Genomic DNA, 21,423 nt, shown 5'->3' with positions numbered 1-21,423 from the left:
CCCAGGGATCCCTAGATTCACTTCTTTGCATGTAGATATCTAGTTGATTCAGCACCATTTGTTGAAAAGACTATCTTTTCTCCATTGTCTTTGCTTTTAAAGATTTATTTATTTGACAGAGAAAGAGAGAGCAAGCATGCACAAGCAGGGGGAATGGCAGGCAGAGGGAGAAGCAGGCCCCCCATGGAGTAGGGAGCCTGATGCAGGGCTCAATCCCAGGACCACGGGATCATGACCTGAGTTGAAAGCAGACACTTAACTGACTGAGCTGCCCAGGCGCCCCTGTCTTTGCTTCTTTATGAAAGATCAGCTGACTGTATCTGTATCCATTTCTGGACCTTCTATTCTGTTGTTCTATCAAACTATTAGTTTATTCTTTCACCAATACCACGTGGTCTTGATTACTGTAGCTTTATATAATAAGTCTTGAAGTCAGGGAGTATCATTTCTTCACCTTTGTCTTTCTCTAATATGAGTTGGCTACTCTGGGTAGCATCTTCACAAAAAATTTAGAATCAATCAGTTGATATCGACACAAAAACCTGCCGTAATTCTGACTGGGAATGTGTTGAATCTATTGATCAAGATGGGAAGAAATAACATCTTGACAACACTGTCTTCCTACCTGTGAACATGGAAAACCTTTCCTCTTACTTAATTCTTTGATTTCTTTCATCAGAGTTGTATTGTTTTCCCTCATATAAATCTTGTTCATATTGTGACAGATTTATACTTTGGTATTTCATTTTGGAGGGATGCTAACATAATTTCAAATTCAAGTTGTTCATTGCTAGTGTTACAGGAAAGTGATTGACTTTTACATATTAACTTTGTATAATTGCTTATTAGTTCCAGGAGTTTTAGTCATTTTTTAAATTATCTATATAGATAGTCATCTGCAAAAAAGTGCAGTTTTAGCTCTTCTTTCCCAATCTATATACCTTATTTCCTTTATTTGTGTTATCACATTAGCTAGAACTTCCACTATGATGCTGAAAAGCAGTGGTCTTTTCCTTGCCTTATTTCTGATCTTAGAGGGAAAGTTTCTAATTTCTCACCATTATTTTTTTTTAAGATTTATTTATTCATGAGAGAGAGAGAGAGAGAGGCAGAGACACAGGCAGAGGGAGAAGCAGGCTCCATGCAGGAAGCCCGACGTGGGACTCGATCCCAGGTCCCCAGGATCAGGCCCTGGGCTGAAGGCGGCGCTAAACCGCTGAGTTACCCGGGCTGCCCAAGGATAAATTTCTTTAAAAGATAAAAGCCTATTCATATTTTCTACTTCTTCCTGTGTAAGCTTTGGCAGATTACATCTTTCAAAGAACTGGTCCATTACATCTAGGCACAGAGTTGCTCATAATATGCCTTTATTATCCTTTTAATGTTCACAGGTTCTGTAGTAATGTCCCTTCTTTCATTTCTTATTTTAGTAATTTGTGTCTTGTCTTAGCCTATCTAGAGGCTTACTGATTTATTTATTTTTTTATTTATTTATGATAGTCACACGGGGGGGGGGGGGGCAGAGACACAGGCAGAGGGAGAAGCAGGCTCCATGCACTGGGAGCCCGACGTGGGATTCGATCCCGGGTCTCCAGGATTACGCCCTGGGCCAAAGGCAGGCGCCAAACCGCTGCACCACCCAGGGATCCCAAGGCTTACTGATTTAAATGATCTTTTCAAAGAACCAGTTTCTGGTTTTGCTGATTTTCTCTATTGACTTTCTATTTGTAATTTCATTGATTCTTGATCTAATTTTTATTATTTTTCTTCTGTGTACTTTGGATTTAACTTGCTCTTCTTTTTCTAGTTTCTTAAGATAAAAGCTTTTAAGATTATAGATTTTAGGCCTTTTTTCACATTAAGCTGAATATTCTTCTGCCTTGGGTATTCAACACAAATGTTCAACACCTTTCTGATTTTAGGACCTAGAATCTCCGACTTCACCATTAAGATCCCACGAGAACTCCAAAAACAAAACAAAACAAAACAAAACAAAACAAAACAAAACAAAAAACAGATCCCTGGGATATCTGAGATGACAGAAGCCTTAAGGAATCTTTATTAAGTAGTTAATACAAAACAAGTTAACAGCTGAGGAGTGACTACTGTACTACAGGTTTCACAATATAGTCAGGTCTTTTAATAATAATAACAAAATGCTAAAATAATAACAGCATCTAACAATTAATGCTTATCATGCCAGATGCTGGTTTATAAACTTTGACATGCATTAACTCTCTAATTCCCTCAAAATCCTATGAAGTAGGTACTGTTTTCCTTATTTTATAGATTAAAAAAATCTGTCACTAAGAGATAAAATAATTTCCTACCAGTCATATTCCTAATTACTATTAACCAGAAGTCAAAACCAGATGGTATGATTTCAGAGCCCACACTACGACTCTATTGCCCTATATGTTACTAATACAAAATTTATGAATTTAACTATAAGTAAGCCAAAAAAGTTATGTTTTACTCATTCTTAGCAAGCAGCCCAGATTCTATTATTCAGATGGCTGTCTAATACATCTATTATTTTATCATTATTTATACACTTTGCCCCACCTCAGCAAAAAGAATTAGCAACCCACAGAGACAGAAGGCACATTAGTTGTTGCCAGAGGCTATGACAATAGGGAGTGATTGTTTAATGGGCATGGGGTTTCCTTTTGGTGTAATAAGAATGTGTGGGAGCTAAATAGATGACAATTGTACAATATTGCAAATGTACTAAATGCCACAGAGTTGTACATTTTAACATTTTACCACTATATATATATATATATATATTTATTATTATTTATTTATTTAAATGGGACATCTTTTTTTCTTTTTTCTTTTCTTTTCTTTTTTTTTTTTTAAAGATTTATTCATGAGATACACAGAGAGAGGCAGAAACAGAAGCAGAGGGAGAAGCTGGCTCAATGCAGGGAGGCCGTATACAGGACTCGAACCCTGGGACTGCGGGATCACGCCCTGAGCCGAAGGCAGACGCTCAACCGCTAAGTTACCCAGGCATCCCTTACCACAATTTTTTAAAAGAAGAATTATCTAGGGCAGGCTGGGTGGCTCAACTGGTTAAGTGTCGAACTCTGCACCGGGCATGGAGTCTGCTTAGGATTCTCTCTCCCACTGCCCTTCCCTGACCCTGTCTCTCTCTTTCCCTCTTGAAAGCAAGCAAGCAAGCAACCAAGAAGGAAATAAGAGAAAAGAAAAGAATTATCTACAATATTTTGATTAATAATAATCCAATGGAATGATATTCAACTCCTAAAAATTGTGTTTTTGAAGAGTATTTAACAAGGGGAAAGATCCTAAAATATTAGTGAGTAGGGAAAAAAGTAGGTTACACAACTGTGTAGCATAACATCAAATTTGAAAAATAAATTTTTATTTTTATTTATTTATTTTTTTGAAAAATAAATTTTTTTTTTTACCCCCACCCTGAAAAATAAATTTTTAAAAAAATATTTGGACACATACATTAACAGTGTTTATATCCATATAGAAGAGTAAATATTTTGTTTTCTTCTTTATATTTTTTGTATATTCTAAGTTCTATATTTCTTTTATTATCAGAAAAAATACACTTATAAAAGAATTTAATTGCAAATACCTAATAAGTTTAGTGATATAACAGACTTAAAAGTCCCTCAAATAAGAGAACACAAAACATATAAAATGATTGAAATAAATTCAAATATATCAATAAACATTAAATGTGAGTAATCTAAATATACCAATTAGAAGACAGAGATGATCAGACTGGGTGAAAAGTTAGTCTAACTATATGCTGTCTCCAAGAAACTCCAAATATATAGACACAGGTAGGTTGAAAGTAAAAGGCTGGAAAAGGATATATCACGTAAACACTAATCAAAGAAAGCTAGAATGGCTCTATTAATATCAAAGTAGACTTCAGAGTGAAGAAAATTATCAGGGAAAAGGGGGACATTACGCAAAAATAAATGGGTCATTCACCTAGAAGACATAATTTTAAATGTGTATGCACCTAACAACTGACCTTCAAAATAAATGGACCAAACACTGACAGAACTGAAAGAAGAAATACGCAAATCCAAAGCTGTAGGTAGAGACTTCAACACTTCATTTTCAATAATAGATAGAACTATTAGACTAAAACAAGCAAATGATAAAGACACAGAGAAATTGAAAAACCAATACCAACCAACTGGATCTAACTGACAGTTATACAACACTCCACTCAAGATACCAGAACACTCTTTTGAAGTATGCATAAAATATTCACGAACAAACCCCCCCCCCAAAAAAAAATATTCACAAACAAGACAGACAATATCTTCTGGGACAAAAACATCTTAACAAATTCAAAGAACCAAAATCAAAATAAATTGTGTTCTCTGACCATAATGGAATGAAACTAGAAATGATTAAATAAGGTAATGGGAAAACCATCAAACATTTGGAAATTTAACAACACATTTCTATATAACCCATGGCTCAAAGAGAAATTTCTCAAGAGAAATTAGAAAATATTTTTGAGTGAATAAAAATAAAAACACAATATTTCAAAATTTGTGCTATGTAGCTAAAAGTAATGCTTAGAGGGAAATTTACAGTTGCTATAAAGTAAGTGTTTATGCCCCCATCCCCAAATTCTTATGTTGAAACCTAATCTCCAATGTGATTGTATTTGGCAGTGGGGCCTTAGGAAGATGATTAGGTTGAGGGTAGAGTCTTCAAGAATGGGTTAAGAATGCTCTTAAGAAAAAACAAACAACCACCGAGAGAGCCCTTACTCTCTGCCTTGTGAGAACATAGAAGACAGCCTTCTATGAACTAAGAAGCAAACAGCAGACACCCAATCTGCTGGAGTTTTGACCTCAGACTTCCCAACCTCTAGAACTGTGGGAAATAAATTTGTTTACAACACACTTCATCTATAATAGGTTTGTTACAGCAGCCCAAATGGGCTAAGAAAATAGTTTTAAACACCTATATTATAAAAGAAAGGTCTCGGGTCAACCTTAGCTTCCATCTTAAGATGGAAGGGCTAAACAATTAAAAGCAGAAATACAATAACTGAAAACAGAAAAATAAAGAAAAATCAATGAAACTAAAGACTGGTTCTCTGAAAATACCAATAAAATTAAGAAATCTAGCAAGAAAAAAGGAGAGAAGTGGTGCCTGGGTGGCTCAGTCGGTTAAGCATCTGCCTTTGGTTCAGTCATGATACCAGGGTCCTGGGATCCAGCCCTGCACTGGGCTCCCTGATCAATGGGAGCCTGGTTCTCCCTCTCCTCCCTGGTTTGTGCTCTCTCAATAAAATAAATAAAATCTCTTTTTTTAAAAAAAAAAGCAAAAAGAAAAAAGGACAAAAAACATAAAACATCAAGAATGAGAGAAGAGGGGGCGCCTGGGTGGTTCAATAGTTAAGCATCTGACTTGATTTCGGCTCGGGTCATGATCTCCAGGTTGTGGAACCAAGCTGCACGTGGGCCTCTGAGCCTGGTGTGGAGTATGCCTATCCTTCTCCCTCTGCTCCTCCCCCCCCCAGGTGCGTCCACACACGCATGAGCTCCCTCTCTCTCAGGAAGGAAGGGAGGGAGGGAAAGAAAGAAAGAAGAAAGAAAATCTTAAAAAAAAAAAAAAAAGAAAAAGAATGAGAGAAGAGATTATTACTACTGACAGAAGGCATTAAAACAATAACAAAGGTACTACAAACAACTCTACACACAAAAATTTGACAATTTAGTGAAAAGGACCAATTCCTTGAAATTAACCAAAGTCATCCAAGATGAAATAGACAACTTGAACAGATCTATAACTATGACAATATACTGTAGTAATTTTAATTCCAAAGAGAACCCTCCCAGATGATTTCACTGGCAAATTTCTTAAAAGAAAAACACCCCCATTTCTATACAATTTCTTAAAGGAAAAAAAAATTAGCACAACATATTAGTTTATAGAACTGCATTGTCCATGAGGCAGGCTACTGGCCACAGACAGATAGCTATTGATTACCAAAAATGTGGCTACAGCCTCAGGTTGAAATGACCCTATTTTGGCTATCCTAACATAAAATATATTACTTTGAACATTTTTAAAAGTCCTCACATAAGATTTAGGTCAGAGGTAGGATCTGTTTTCTTAATCACTTCTGATTTCTAAACATAAAACAGAAACTAAAACTAAAAAGAAAAAATGACTTTGAAGTGGCTACTAAGCCACAGCTTAACTCACTCTAGAATTCAATTGCTCTCAAAATCATCTCAAAACAAAGTACAAGCAAAACTCTTAGAAATCAAGTGGGAGGGGGGAACGCCTGAGTGGTGCAGTTGGTTGAGTGTCTGACTCGTGGCTTCAGTTTGGTCATGATCTCAGTGTGGGGATCCATGCTCAATGTGGAGCCTGCTTGGGATTCTCTCTCCCTCCCTCCCTGCTTGTGTTCTCTTTCTCTCACAAATACATAAATACACCTTAAAAAAAAAAAAGAAAAAAGAAAGAAATCAAGAGGAACTGGAAGAACACTGATCACTACAAATCAAAATCCAGAGGTTAACAGGTACACATAGCATTCCTTTCTAGAGCCCCAAGGTCCAATACTGACAACTCTCTTTGTAAAGAAAGGGAAGTACAAGCTCTTTAGAGATAAAAGGAGAAAAATAAAGAAAGCTTTAAAAAATGTAATTTTTTTTTAGAATGAACTGATTTCTAAATGACAAGTATCTTTGCTGTTTCAGGGAAAAACCCCTTAGAGTATTATGGGGCTAGAGTCAAAGCATCATTTACAGGAACAGAATGCATTTGCTTTTCAGTAAGGAGACACCCTTTGCAAAGACTCCCACCTTTAACTACAAGACTAATGGGAGGTTTCTAAAAATACAGTAATGGCTACATTCTGAGCAGTAATTGAGGAATATAAATTCCATCTGAAAAACTAAGATAACAGATAAAGCTTAAGAGACCAATACATGGATCATTTTAGACACTAATCATCAATCTGTTACAAAATAACCACACAATTTTCAGCAGGTTTATAGCACATACTGATAAAGTAGGTATTCACGATTTGAATGGAAAGCAATTATGCTTGCTTCCTTACTTTTATAAGAGATATGATCTGGCCTAATTCAGTAGAAACTGCACACAATGGCACTTACTAAAAATTCCCATCATATGATAATCCAGTAAAACCTTAAGAATTTCTCACGTGAAACAATTTCAACATATATGGACATATTTTTTTGAGAAGTGGAAATATACATATCCCGTCATGTCCTTTTTTCCTCATTTTTATTATTTCTGAAATTAAAAGTATCATATAATCAAATGTGTTCATTTAATATAATGGCTCTACCCTCCCCTCCCTGCAAGAAAGGTAATCATTAAATGAATGATGTATATTAAAATTGCTATCACATAAGATCAAAGAAATGCAGTTTTTACGTGTTTTACTATGATAGGGTTATGCTAAGTAACAACACTTTTTAAAAAAAATATTTTCTATCTGACTTTTTTTAAAAGATTTTTATTTATTTATTCATGAGAAACACAGAGAGAGAGAGAGAGAGAGAGAGAGAGAGAGAGGCAGAGACACAGGCAGAAGGAGTAGCAGACTCCATGCAGGAAGCCTGACATGGGACTCGATCCCAGGTCTCCGGGATCACAGCCTGGACCGAAGGCGGCGCTAAACTGCTGAGCCACAGGGCTGCCCTAACTAAAAACACTTTTAAACTAGATCCAGCCCCCAGCTACAGCCCTTACCAATGCATACACACAAAAGAGTTAGGGATTCTATATACGTATTTTTTTTAAAGATTTATTTATTTATGATAGACATAGAGAGAGGCAGAGACACAGACAGAGGGAGAAGCAGGCTCCATGCTGGGAGCCCTATGCGGGACTCAATCCCGAGACTCCAGGATCGCGCCCTGGGCCAAAGGCAGGCGCGAAACCGCTGAGCCACCCAGGGATTCCCTATATACGTATTTTTTTAAAAGCAAATTATGCTTAAGTATTTAATCTTTAAAATTGTCAGGGATTTTATAACTATTTTCTTTTTAATAAGAAATATATTCATATTTTAAGAAAGAATTATATTTGGTTAAAAACATTTTTAAGGGGGCTCTTGAGTGGCTCAGTGGTTGAGTGTCTGCCTTTGGCTCAGGTGTGATCTCAGGGTCCTGGGATCAGCTTGCCACAGGGAGCCTGCTTCTCCCTATGCGTATGTCTCTGTCTCTGTCTGTGTGTTTCTCATAAATAAATAAATAAGATCTTTAAAATCAAAATAAAACAACATTTTTTAAGGAACTGTCATGTCAATCCCTAAATTTTGAATCTTTGAAACCTAACATTCTAGATCAGAGAAGTTTCTGTTAACAACAAAAGGGCTTTAGCTACCATAAGAAAAATAGATGCTGCTTTCAAATTATATTTTGCCCTTCTATCAAACATATATACACACACACACATATATGTATTAAACGTATATATATACATATATATGTATATTCTTCTGATTTCTTGATTTTCTATGTTCCAAACAGGTTCATGACACATATGTGCATTTTAGAGGCTAATCTGAACACTACAGCCATTTTACATTGCCTTCGACTCATTTGGAACTACCTAGACACAACCACCAAATAATTACCACCATCTGGTAACACTACCACCAACAGTAGGCTTTCTTCTCTGAAGCTGAAATAGCAAATCACCTGATAGACTTAATATTAATCTTACAACATAAACATATTTAAGGATTCCAGATTCATTTACATTTGAGACGTCCCTTCTAATAAAAACATTTCCTACACAAGTCACAATCAGCTTAGGCTAGAAGGGCTACTCATATTTCTGATATTACAGAATTCTAGAGACCAGAATCCAAACAAAGAATGCCTTACTGAGGATCTTCTAGAAGCAAATGAGGCAACCTTTTGAGTATAACATATAAAAGAGAAAAGTTCTAATGGTAAGGTCAACTAAATAGACATTTTTCCAAAGATATCTAGATGGCTAACAGACACATGAAAAGATGCTCAGTAACACCAATCATCAGGAAAATGAAAATTAAAACCAAAATGTAATACCATCTCGCACCTGTCAGAATGGTTATTATCAAAAGATAAGAAATATCAAGGTTTTTTGTTTTTTTTAAAGTAGGCTCCATGCCCAACATTGGGCTCAAACTCACGACCTCAAGTCATTCTTTAACTGGAGAAGATGTAAGAACTTTAAAAAGTTTTAGGAAATAAACTGTGGTTTATATAGAGCACCCAATAAGTTTCCTAGCATGTGGGACTTATTATGGCTTAGGAACTTAATAAGGTAAGTTCCAGGGGCACCTGGGTGGCACAGTCGGTTAAGCATCTGACTCTTGGTTTCGACTCAGGTCGTGATCTCAGGGTGGTGAGGAGCCCTGCATCAGGCTCCCTACTCAGCAAGAAGTCTGCTGGAGATCTTCTTTTTCTCTCTTCCTCTCCCTCTCCCACACCTGCTCTCCCTAAAATAAATACATCTTTTAAAAAATGAGGAAAGTTCCATTTCTACCTCAGAAAAATGAAATGAATAACATGTAAGTATTTAATGTACATTTGCAATGTCCCTAGGAACCCATGTGAACTATTAAAAAGAAGAGCTACTTCAAGCGGGAGAAACCTTCATTAGCAGATGATGACCACACTATTACTTCATCTTAGCTTACTTCACAACCAGAATGCCTGCACAGGAGTAAATCTCTCTTACAGAACTGGGAAGAGGGTACTCTATTATTGGAAGAGAGGAAGCATATTACTGTTGGTATCAAGACTAAAATGGTGACAACCACTCATGCTGCTTACTGCTTCCCAAGAGTCAAGTGTCCTAAGTGTTCTTAAGAAGTGTGCCATCTGGGATCTCTGGGTGGCGCAGCGGTTTGGCGCCTGCCTTTGGCCCAGGGCGCGATCCTGGAGACCTGGGATCGAATCCCACGTCGGGCTCCCAGTGCATGGAGCCTGCTTCTCCCTCTGCCTGTGTCTTTGCCTCTCTCTCTCTCTCTCTCTGTGTGTGTGTGACTATCATTAAAAAAAAAAAAAAAAGTGTGCCATCTTCTAGAAGGCAGGAACTCCTTTGAAGAACACTGATATTTACCCAACTACCTAAGAGTCGCCTCACCAATATTAATCCCATCCTCATCCCTAACTTACTCTAGAAATGTAGAGAAGACTTGGGGACTAATACCCCATCTACCCTAAGCTCTGACAGGAACCAATACCCTGCAGTCAAAGTTTCTTTGTGAACCCCATGTAGTAGTGAAGACCAAATTAATGACAAAGATCATTTTATCAAAATGATAAAACTACTTTTCTTAATTTATAGCTATAATTTATAACTTTTACTGAACACCATATTATTATCTCTTGTCTTCAGTTTCCTCATCCATAAAATGTAGCCAATACTTCCTTTATAAAAAGTAATTTATATGTACACAGCCCAATACAGTGTCTGACATACAGCAGGTATTAAATAACAGGTTGCTTTTATCTAAAAAGCAAATCTGTAAAAGAAGATAAAAGAAAATATTTGGGTTTGAAAATAAAGCTGCCAGGAATCAGATATGATTAGAAATGTGTGCGGTCAAAAAGGATTGCTGGTAAAGATAAATATGTGAAGCTAAGGTATTTAGTAAGGGCCAAGGGCCATATACACACACCCCACATAATGAAGAACTGTCCATACAACACACCAACAGCACCTCTCTTGAGAGATTCTCAGAGCACAGCCAACTGAAAATGGGTAGGTGCCCCACTTTATAAATTATTCAATATAGCAAAAATTCCCTTTGAGGACAAGAAATGAACTGAAACAACAGAAGTCTTATTATAAAAAATAAAGAAAATTATTCTTTCTAGAGAAGACCATCTAAAGACTGTAGAAGAGACCACCCACCAAAAACAAAACAAATAAACTTTGCTGTTAAGACAGGAAGATGAGACCCAAGGTAGTTACCTAACTTGTACAAGTTTGTGTCCAGGCAACCTAGGCCTACTTTCCAAACACTTTCCACTATACTATACTCTATGAGCTTACAAGGTGAGAGCAGAAAAACTGGGAAGGGTAAAGAATGCTTAACAAGGCAGGTTTTTTTTTCATGTGCTCATAGCTATGGTTTTATGTATACTATATCACATTCTGCCAGCAATCTACCATGTCTGCTATCAGCATGTATTATGATCAATAGTAATCTGGATTCAGTGAAATATTGTAATATTACAGAATTATATTCTTTACTAGAGAAGATGAACTGTTTACAAACTCTAGGTCACACAGCACCAGAGGTCATCAGAGAAGGCAAGAAGGCAAACAAAGCTTAAGGAGGCTCCTAATTCAACAAGATCAGTTTCATTTTTAGGTTTTCCCTTTTTTTGAAGGGGCATTCATAAATGCTCTTATAAAGGAAAGGGTTCTACTGATTTTTTTAAAATGCTTTGAAAATCATGGAAGTAAATCAATTATTAAGATCTCTTGAAGGTATTAGATTTCACAAAGTCCTGAGAAACAATTCACAGATTATATGACCACAAAAGGCTTTAAATTCTTTATTGCCTCCAAAGCTAGTATATTTATACCTACCTCTAGAATTGATGACAGATGTTATAGGTACAAATTTTAATGTCCCACATAGTGATAATTTTTATATTACCACTAAAACACACCACACGACCAGAGTTTTGAAACACTAGAGAACAGTAAGAAGCAGTATCTTTGCATCAAAGGGATTTTTTTTAAAGTCACATCCCTCCCTTAAAAACACTGACATTCATTTAAAAAAAATCTCCACTCTGCTTTGGGCTCAGCTTTCTGAAGTTACAAAATAAATAAGACATGTATCACCTTACGTTTTAAAGGTATGTGAGGGATTCATCGAATTTAATTGGGTAGAAAGAGGAAAAATGCCAAAGAGACGTAAGGGGGTAAGTGCAGAGAAACTGCAATGGCTGGCGGGGAGAAAATGCAAATGGGATCTCAGCAGTGGAAGAAGCTAGTTGATCCTTGAACAACATAGGTTTGAACTGCCCAGATCCACTTATACATGGATTTTTTAAAAAATAAATATAGCGCAGTACTGTAAATGTATTTTCTCAATTTTCTGAAAAACAGCTTACTTTACCAGAACAGAACAGCACAGTATATAATACATATAACTACAAAACATATGTTAATTAGCTGTTAATATTATTGGTAAGGTTTCTGGTCAACAGGCTATTAGTAAAGTTTTCGGGGAGTCAAAAACTTATGGGGGCATCTGGGTGGCTCAGTTGGTTGAGCATCTGCCTTCAGCTCAAGTCATGATTCAGGGGTCCTAGGATGGAGCCCTACATCAGGCTCCTTGCTCAGCAGGGGAGTCTCTCTCTCTCTCTCTCTCTCTCGTTCTCTCTCAAAATAAATAAAATCTTAAAAAAAAAGTTATGCTGGATTTTCACATGTCAGCATCCCCAACCCCCTATGCTGTTCAAGGGTTAACTGTACAGGTACAAAGGTTCTTAGAAAAAGTAGCCTGAAAAGGGAGTCCAGAGGGAAAAAACAAGTAATTTCTGCATTCTGATACATGATTGCATATTCATTTGTCATTCAACAAATAGTTCACAGTCTAGCAGGAGAGAAGGATGAGTAAAAAGTAAACAAACACCTAAAATACAATGTGTCAAGCGTAATAACAAGCTCGTGCATAATATTAATGAAAAAAGGAGGGATGAATTTCCATGGGGTAGTGAGGAGAGTAAGCAAGGAGGGAAGGAGGAATGGTGACTTCATCCCTGAGGATGAATTTACTGGAAAGAGAAAAGATATTTCTGGCGATAGGAACAACATGAGCAAGGACATGGTGAAGTGAAAGCATGTGGTGTCTTTGGGGACTGGCTGTGGGGGAGTAAAGAGGAGACTGACAATGAAAGTGAAAATGAGGCCAGATCGTGAGCAGCTTTAAGCCCCACGCCAAGGAACTGGGCTTCAGGACAGTAGGCAGGGAGGTTTCAGGCAAAGAATGATGTCATATAAGCACTATGAGACACCCTTTCTAACATTAAGATTTTTTTTTGAGGCTACTAAAAATATGTAGTTTCCCCTGGTTGCAAAAACATAGAGACGAACATTAATTCCAGGACCCCTTGAAATCACTCCAAAGGCCCCACTGGCCTTGGGTCCAGTTAGGAGCTCCCAGAGGGTGGGAACTATTCACTATATATATTTTTTTGGATTACCAGGACATGGGATATAGTGGAACCAAGAAGAACCAGTTTGTGACAAAGGACGGTTAAGACTGAACAAAATATGACTCCAAGGTTCCTGACTGATCACCTCGGTGGGGTGTTGTTGAGAAGAATGTAAGTTTTGCCTGGAAGATAATAAGATTCAGAAATCTACAAGATGTCTACATGTTCTGTCCAAAAGCAGTTAAAACATAGGGTTGGAGCTCCAAAAAGAGTTTGCAGACACAGAGATGAATCTGAACATTGCCATGTACACTGAACTGGTGACAGTTGAACCTACATGGATGGATGAGGTCACTGAGCATGAAGAGGACCCAGCTCAGACACTAGCAATCCTGGGGCAAAGATGAAACTAGACAGAGATCATTCAGAAGAGGAGAAACAAGACAGGTATCATGTGAGCCTAGGAAGATATAGATTTCAAAAAACATTTGGAGCAGGTGCCAAATGACAGAGGGGTAAGCTAGTATGAAGACTACATGGCTGCTGAATTTGGAAACTGGGTAGTCTCTGATTTTCATTTCTCTAGAGTGGAGAAAGAATAGACTAGGTTGAAGAACAAATGAAAAAGGGAAGAAGAGGCAGTTTAGCTTACTCTGCTCAAAAAGTATACCCATAAAGAGTGGAGAGAGGTGTCGTCAGGTCCTCAGGTTGGGAGAAGTACACACATTATGCATTATCTTTTTTAGGACTTATATCTAGAGACTCTGAGAACAAGGACTGCCTTTAGCATTTCTATAGCACCTACTAGATTATATAATAAAAAGAGCAGAACTACTAAATCATTGTTTAGAATGCACAATAGATATATATCTATATATCTATATCTATCTATATATATATCTCACACACTATCTATATATATATCTCACACACTTCACTAAATTTTAACTAAACTGCTAGTGTAAAAGGGAGAGCATAGACTGAATCTGTTAGATAGTCACTGAATGAAAATCATTTACCTGCATGGGGTGACTGTTTAAAAGAGGTCATGCCTTGTTATGTAATTTGACAGGCTCTGTGAGCAACACTGGGAATGCTGTAAGATATTACCTTAATTCCTTCACCCCGGGCTGCATAAGAACATACTCACCTCCATAGTAGAGTCCTGTAGCAGTGCACATCCGCCACTGTCCCTGATACATTCCTGCTCTGCTGGGGCTGCACATCTGGACGCTGACATCTGCAATCTCCTGGGGCTCTAGCGATCTCACCATCACCATGTTCACATGTCCAAATTGGTCTCCCCCGACATATTTAAGACAAACCCCTGGAGGCCAGGCCTCTGCCCCTGAGTTCAAGCAAAAGAAAAAAATGTTAGGCAATTAGTGGTCCTATGCTGGGTGCAGTTCATTACAAAACTGTAGAAGAGCCCTTTTTCTCTTTCACACATACGTGAACCTAGCCACATATCCTTGAGCTATAAAATGTCACAAGACTGACCAGAAGGAATTATCAGAGTTAACAACCTCTGACCAACAGTCTATCCCTAAGATAAGGCACATATGACCAAAGCAAGGCAGTTCCTCAAGAAAATGTGTTTTAAGAGACCCCAGGAAAGGCCACCCATCACACCGAATCTGCAGAACCTAACTAAGAATGATGTCTGCGAAGAGCTGTGGAAATGAAGCATAGGCTACATCTTTGGAGGCCTGCTTTCTTCACTAAGAGGTTACTTACACATGCCCATTTTCACTAGAACTTTTTAAGCTAATTCTAAGTAAAAACATATTTGATTGTCACCAGTTTTTCTATCAAGGCAAGCTGATGAAACACATGAGGAATAATTTCTATATTATGTTCTTTTTAAAACTTTTCCCCTGATGTATGACTTTTCCTTCTGGAGTCCTTAACTATGAAAAGATCAAGGTGCAAATGACCCTACAAGTTCGAGAGAGAGGAGTCAAGTGAAAGTTTCATTTTCAGGTTCAAACAAGTAGTGGGGAAAACAGGAACAGTGGGGTGAACTCCCCTGGTAACAACACACTGATCTGTGGTCTCAGAGGTGAATGACACCAGCAAGAGGTACCTGCACAAAGAGTAGGAATAGCAATACAAAGACAAGGCACGGGCAGAAACGTCTTTCCTTCTTTGGTCTTTCCTCCTTTGGAAGTGACAAAGATCTTATTTGGGTACCTCCTCCTGTGTACCTGTAAACTAATCCAAAATAAGCAATCCATATATGGACTAGTTCTGAGAGCCAAAGGGCCACACAGTGACTAGAGGCTATCTTTCTGGTGAAATCTCTCCAGTATACTCTTTTTTACTACAGACAGAAACCTCTATATATCTTTTGGGGGGGATACATAAATTCACTATAAAAAATAAATCACTGTGAAAAAATGGGCATGGCAGGACTCTAGGACAAAGCATGCTTGAAATGTAACTCCTGAGAGCATTCTAGGATGCCTCAATACCTTGTTCTCAAAGTGTGAGACTGGTTTTGATATACTCGATGACTTACTATTGAAAAGGGAATCACAGAGAAAGGTAACTACAGCTCTACTGCTGAGATCTCAGTCCCATAACGAATGGCACATTCTGTGGCTCTTGGATCTGAAGGGGTAGCAGATGAAACAGTAAGCACAATGTTTTGTCAGACCCTCTTAAAAACATACCTGCTAGCAAAGTGCTCTCCTTAAGTTAACATTATAAAGGGCAACCACTGCTGGTGGAAAGCTTGTGATGATACCCTGGCAATACATGCAAATTGTTTCTCATTTCTGGAGCCCATGGTCTTGGCAAAAGCGTATTTGTCTGAGGTCAAGAATAGTAGCAGCTGGCATGGAGCACCTTGGAAATTGCCAGTCTCTTTAAAGACCAAGATCCAAGAGAAAAGTTAAGCTGCTATATTAGGGTTGAATTCACAATTATTCTTTCAAACACACACACGTACACATGCACACACCTGTAACAAGACATGTTAGTATGAAAACCCAAGAATGTCTGATTTTGAACTTCTAAGAAAATGAAAACCAAGACTGGGTGTGGGAAATACTTGGCTGTCCTGCACAGACAACCATAAGCAGCTGAGATGGACAGAGCTCTCAGCTATGCAAAAGAGGAGTGCCAATATTCTCTAGGGAGACTGCGTTAGTTGGTAAACATGAAGCGATTAACAAATTATGCAGCTACTGTCCTGATCTTTTTTAATATGCCAGATACTCTATTCGTATGGTGCCTGGGGAGCTTGTTGGAGAAAAAAAGTTGATGAGTTATCCACCATCAACCCTAAAGTATTAATTTACTATAAAGTGAAGAACCAATCATTTACCTTATAAGAATTACCAATAGTGTTTACTAAGACATTTAGTTCTTACAGCCTGGTAAGTCATGTAACTCTAAAAAGGTCAAAGATACTAGTTCTTAACACAGAAGGAAAGGAAATACTGGTAAGGGGCATGGACCACCAGCATATCTAAAATCTAGATTTGAGAAGTATAATACAACAGACCTTCATATTAAGTCTCAGTTACAAATTGGCTTAATGGAGGGTAGATACATCTAAAAGAAAAGAAAGACCAATCTGTGTTTTATGACTTAAGTATCACAAGCACACATTTGATCAAGGCTATGATTCTCCAGTTATCATAGAATATAATTTTATTCAAAAAAATTAAAAGTAAAAACAAAACAAAAAATCCTGACATATGGCAACTTGAGATGATAGAGAACACGGCAAAAAATGAAATAAAAGTCCACCAGTTCCAGAAAGCCTGGATTTACTAGGTATAAGTGATTACAGAAACAGTTGGAAGATAGTAAGGAACATCCAGAGACCAATGAGGAAGACAAACCTTGATAAAGACCTATTCTTTTTAAGCCCTAAAAGTCTGGAGACTACATTTCAAATTAAGCTGCATGTGAACAGGGACCTTCATTGATCTTGTCACTATTTTCTTCCTGTACTTGATATAAAGTGACTGGAATATAATAAAATTTGCTGAATGGATGAAGCAGAATTGCCTTTTCTATAGTCGTCCTGAAGAGAAAGGCAGAAATTAACTGTTTTAAGGAGCCAAAAGAAAAATGGAGGAAACAGTTGTTCTTTCTTAAGTTCTTTTCTCAACTCTTATGTTCACAAATAAAGTTGACTGTGAAGCCACTTTCTCATACAACAATCACACATACTTTGCCAAAGTCCAAGAAACACCAGAGTTATACTCAGCTTAACATTCACTATGACTGGAAAACAGAGCATGGTTGTAAAAACTCAGAAGCTAAAGTATTGGTAAAGAAAACTGTCTATTTTCACCTTGGAGAGGCAGTTTCAAATTTTTACTTTCAATTTTGATTATAAGACTTCCTGTTCAAGTTTCCCAAGCTTCTAATACTCATATAGTGCCAAAAGTCTGGATCCTGGGATTCTGCATCTATGTCATGAAATGTCTGACTTCTGTTTTTGCATGGTCTGTATCTAAGGATTTAAACAATATTAAAAGTTGAATTTTTTTTTTTTTTTAAAGATTTTATTTATTTATTCATGATAGTTACACAGAGAGAGACAGAGAGGCAGATACACAGGCAGAGGGAGAAGCAGGCTCCATGCAGGGAGCCCGACGCGGGATCCGATCCCAGGCCTCCAGGATCGTGCCCTGAGCCAAAGGCAGGCGCCAAACCGCTGCGCCACCCAGGGATCCCTAAAAGTTGAATTTTAAACAATGTGTAACATTTATCTTCTTTGGGGAAACTGCTGGGACAGCTATATGCAATTCCTTTACATCTCATCTGTTGTATATTTGAATGCCTGACATGCCTGAAACATGACAGCAGAGAGATACCATGAAAATTATTTATGAAACTATTTCAGTGAGCACTTCTCTCGTGGAGAAGGTTATGAATGAAAGTAAAAGAGCCAAAGGAGAAATAGCTAAGGCCTGCCCTATTTCTGTTACTATATTTCCAGGAAGAACTCAGGCCAGATTAGGATGACGCCGATGCCAGTACACGTGCATGCTTTCCCTCTTTAATATCTATTACTTAGTTATGGAAGGTCAGTTTCTCCTTAATCGAATGGAAAGCATGCAGCTTATAAATACAAAACTATTTAAAAATGGATGAACAATTTCCAAAAGGATAAAATAAATCTTTGTGTTCAAAGTAACTTAAATGGTAAAAACTCCAGCCAACTGTTGCCCAAACTCTTCAAAAAGTGTTCAGGCACAAGAATGGCCTTTCAAAGAACAAACAATGCAGACCCAGAGGCTGTTTTAAACTGGAGTTACCATGCAAAAGCAGGCGGAAAGAGCAGCGAGCCCCACCGATACAGATTTTCTCCAAGTCAAGGTGAAAGAAAGGCAGGCTCTTTGGGGTTCTGATCTGACATTTAACAATTTTATATCAACCCCTCCCAATTCCCCATTAACTCAAGGAGCTGTGTGGTAAGTGAATGGATGTATCAAGAGGATGTTTGACATACAAATCGGTTTCTGCAAAAAAGAGTAGCTCAAATATTTCAGTGGTACTCTCAGAACTTTTAATATTTAAAAACACTATAAAGAATTCACAGCAAGCCAGACCATTTTCAGTAGTTTCACTATAAATAAACAAGGTATTAATTTTTTAAAAAATAAAACTGAATTCATGAATAAGCTTCAAAAGCAGTTTTGAGCAGCAACTAGAAGGTTTTAGTAATTCAAAGAAGAAACATGATGAACAGAAGCTGAACTAAAGAGACTGTTTTAGGGGCACCTGGGCATCTGACTCTTGATTTCAGTTCAGGTCATGATCTGGGATCAAAGGATCAAGTCTCACATTGAGCTCTGTGCTCAGCACAGAGTCTACTTGGGATTCTCTCTCTCTTCCTCTGTCCCTCCCCATGTAAGCTCATTCTCACTTGCTCTAAAAAATAAATGAAATCTTTAAAAAAGAAATTGTTTTAATACTTTTAAAAGCCCACAACACTGGGACGCCTGGGTAGCTCAGCAGTTGAGCATCTTCCTTGGGCTCAGGGTGTGATCCCGGGGTCCTGGGAGCCAGTCCCACATCGGGCTCCCTGCAGGGAGCCTGCTTCTCCCTCTGCCTATGTCTCTGCCCCCTCTCTGTGTCTTTCATGAATAAATAAATAAAAATCTTAAAAAAAAAAAGGGCCTACAACATTAAGAAAAGAAAGAAAGAAATCAGACCAATAAAAGGGAAAGAAATCAGGCAAAAATAATTAAGCTTTGAAAAAAAGCTTCTTTTTTGGAAAAAAAAAAGAATTTCAAGAAAAACAGAAAACATGGCTATTTTCCCATACCACCATGTGTCCCTCAAACTAACAATGCCCTACACAGTTACAACCAAAAGGGAAAAGAAGCTAATGAAAATTTTATAAAGCCATGGATATCTCCAGTCATCTACAACATTGGGTCAATCCGGATTATACACTGAACTTTCATCCAAAGGAGAGTTACTCCTAAAAAAGTCAGAAAAACTAAGAATAAAACTTTGGTACATTAGTTAGTATATAAGGGGATCCCTGGGTGGCGCAGCGGTTTAGCGCCTGCCTTTGGCCCAGGGAGCGATCCTGGAGACCCAGGATCGAGTCCCACGTCGGGCTCCCGGTGCATGGAGGCTGCTTCTCCCTCTGCCTGTGTCTCTGCCTCTCTCTCTCTCTCTCTGTGACTATCATAAATAAATAAAAATTAAAAAAAAAAATGCTAGCTTAGCCAGTCTTTCCCCATCATAAGAAAATTACAGTACAAAAACTTAAAAGTAAACAGTCAATAAAAGGTCACTTTTACAGGTTTATTTGAGCCCTGAGAGTTTTTTTTTATCACGTCACATCAGATCACCTTGCTAGACAGAGTTCCCCCACATACACAGATTTTTAGCTAAATATGCCTTCTGCCAAGATTCCCAACTCTCAGAATTTCTCTGTTAAGTCCTCAGTAACAAGGAAGTTAAAGCGCCCTGATCTAGTCAGCCGCATGAATAACTACTGCATGAAAAAAGCAATACTAACTCCACTCAAATTTAAAGTCATTAAAAAGAATTTTACTAGCAAAAGGAATAATTAACTGTTACCAGACATATACTCAGATCCTATTTTCAAAGAACTATCACTAACTTATTTTTAATTTTTCTTAAAGTCGGCAGTACATTACAACAATGTTTCAAAAAAATTTCTCAATCTTTCCATATTTCCCATTCTGAGCAAATGTCCACACCTCTTACCCTATTTTTCAAAGTGGTATTAACATTTCAGAGAGATATCTCAATGAAATTTCATAAAGAAAAAAAAAAGAAATTTCATAAAGAATCATCCCTGTGGTTTCAAAGAAATGAGCTTTCAAAAGAGCAGATGCTCACAGCTCTTTCTAACCACCTTGTTCTATTCAAGGATGTACCTCCTCTAGCCTTCTGGAAAGAACTGGAAGATTAATTAGAGCAGAATTAAAATGACAGAGTAGAACTGTACAGGTGGAGATAATACTACCACCACACACAGGCTTAGTTGCTGGTATCAAATGAATACTGAATTGTTTAGAGGCCATCAAGACCTGGAAAAAAAAAAAGAAAGAAAGAAAAAGATCTAAATCATTTTTCCTGATCCATGGCAGGGGACCTTTCATTGATTTCTCGTCATCACACCAGTATAAAAAAGTACTACATCAGGGTGCCTGGGTGGCTCAGCCAGTTAAACGTCTGCCTTCGGCTCAGATCATGATCCTGGGGTCCTAGGATCAAGCCCTGCATTGAGCTCCCTGCTCAATGGGGAGCCTGCTTCTCCCTCTTCTCTGCCTCTGCCCCCACCCCCACCCTCCATTTGTGCTCTCTGTCAAATAAATAAAATCTTTAAAAAAAGTACTACATCATATATAAGAAAAAGTTCAGTTACAAAAGTACATAACTTAAGCTAAAACATTTCCTTATTTCTTTTACTACTAAAAAAAAAGAAAACTGGGCAATGAAGAATTAACCATTATGTATTTACCAGAATTCTGGATCCGCCATGTTTTTATAAATTGAGTATCAGGAGGTATCGACTCCCCTTCTCCTATGGTGACATCTTCAACAAATGACATAGAGGGCACACTGATGTTTGGGCTCTCAAAGTCGTAATAGGCGCCAATTGCTGCTTGTAGGTTCCTACAAACAAAAAGAAAAGGCAAAAGACTTTACTTTAGTCCTGGCCAGAGTATATGATCCTGATTGTCAAAATAAATGAAAAAAGCCTTTTTCTTAGGGTTTGGAATAGAAC

At 37.7% G+C, this 21,423-nt stretch overlaps 1 protein-coding gene across 2 annotated transcripts in view; it reads right to left on the bottom strand.

The window, feature by feature from the left end:
* ILRUN (inflammation and lipid regulator with UBA-like and NBR1-like domains) overlaps positions 1-21,423 on the bottom strand; it is a 94,622-nt gene that overhangs the window by 35,892 nt on the left and 37,307 nt on the right. Inside the window, exons 2-3 of one of the 2 annotated variants that reach the window (XM_077904355.1) lie at positions 21,157-21,311; positions 14,332-14,529 (exon numbers count right to left, since the gene is read on the bottom strand). In XM_077904355.1, coding sequence (XP_077760481.1) covers positions 14,332-14,529; positions 21,157-21,311 — 353 coding nt within the window. The remainder of the gene's footprint in view (positions 1-14,331; positions 14,530-21,156; positions 21,312-21,423) is intronic. The other variant, XM_077904356.1, reaches the window with a different exon arrangement.

The sequence above is a fragment of the Canis aureus genome, chromosome 7 (assembly GCF_053574225.1).
Source record: "Canis aureus isolate CA01 chromosome 7, VMU_Caureus_v.1.0, whole genome shotgun sequence".
Classification (NCBI taxonomy): domain Eukaryota; kingdom Metazoa; phylum Chordata; class Mammalia; order Carnivora; family Canidae; genus Canis; species Canis aureus.
Note: the sequence above shows the minus strand (reverse complement) of the source record. Positions and strands in the feature narration are given on the sequence as shown.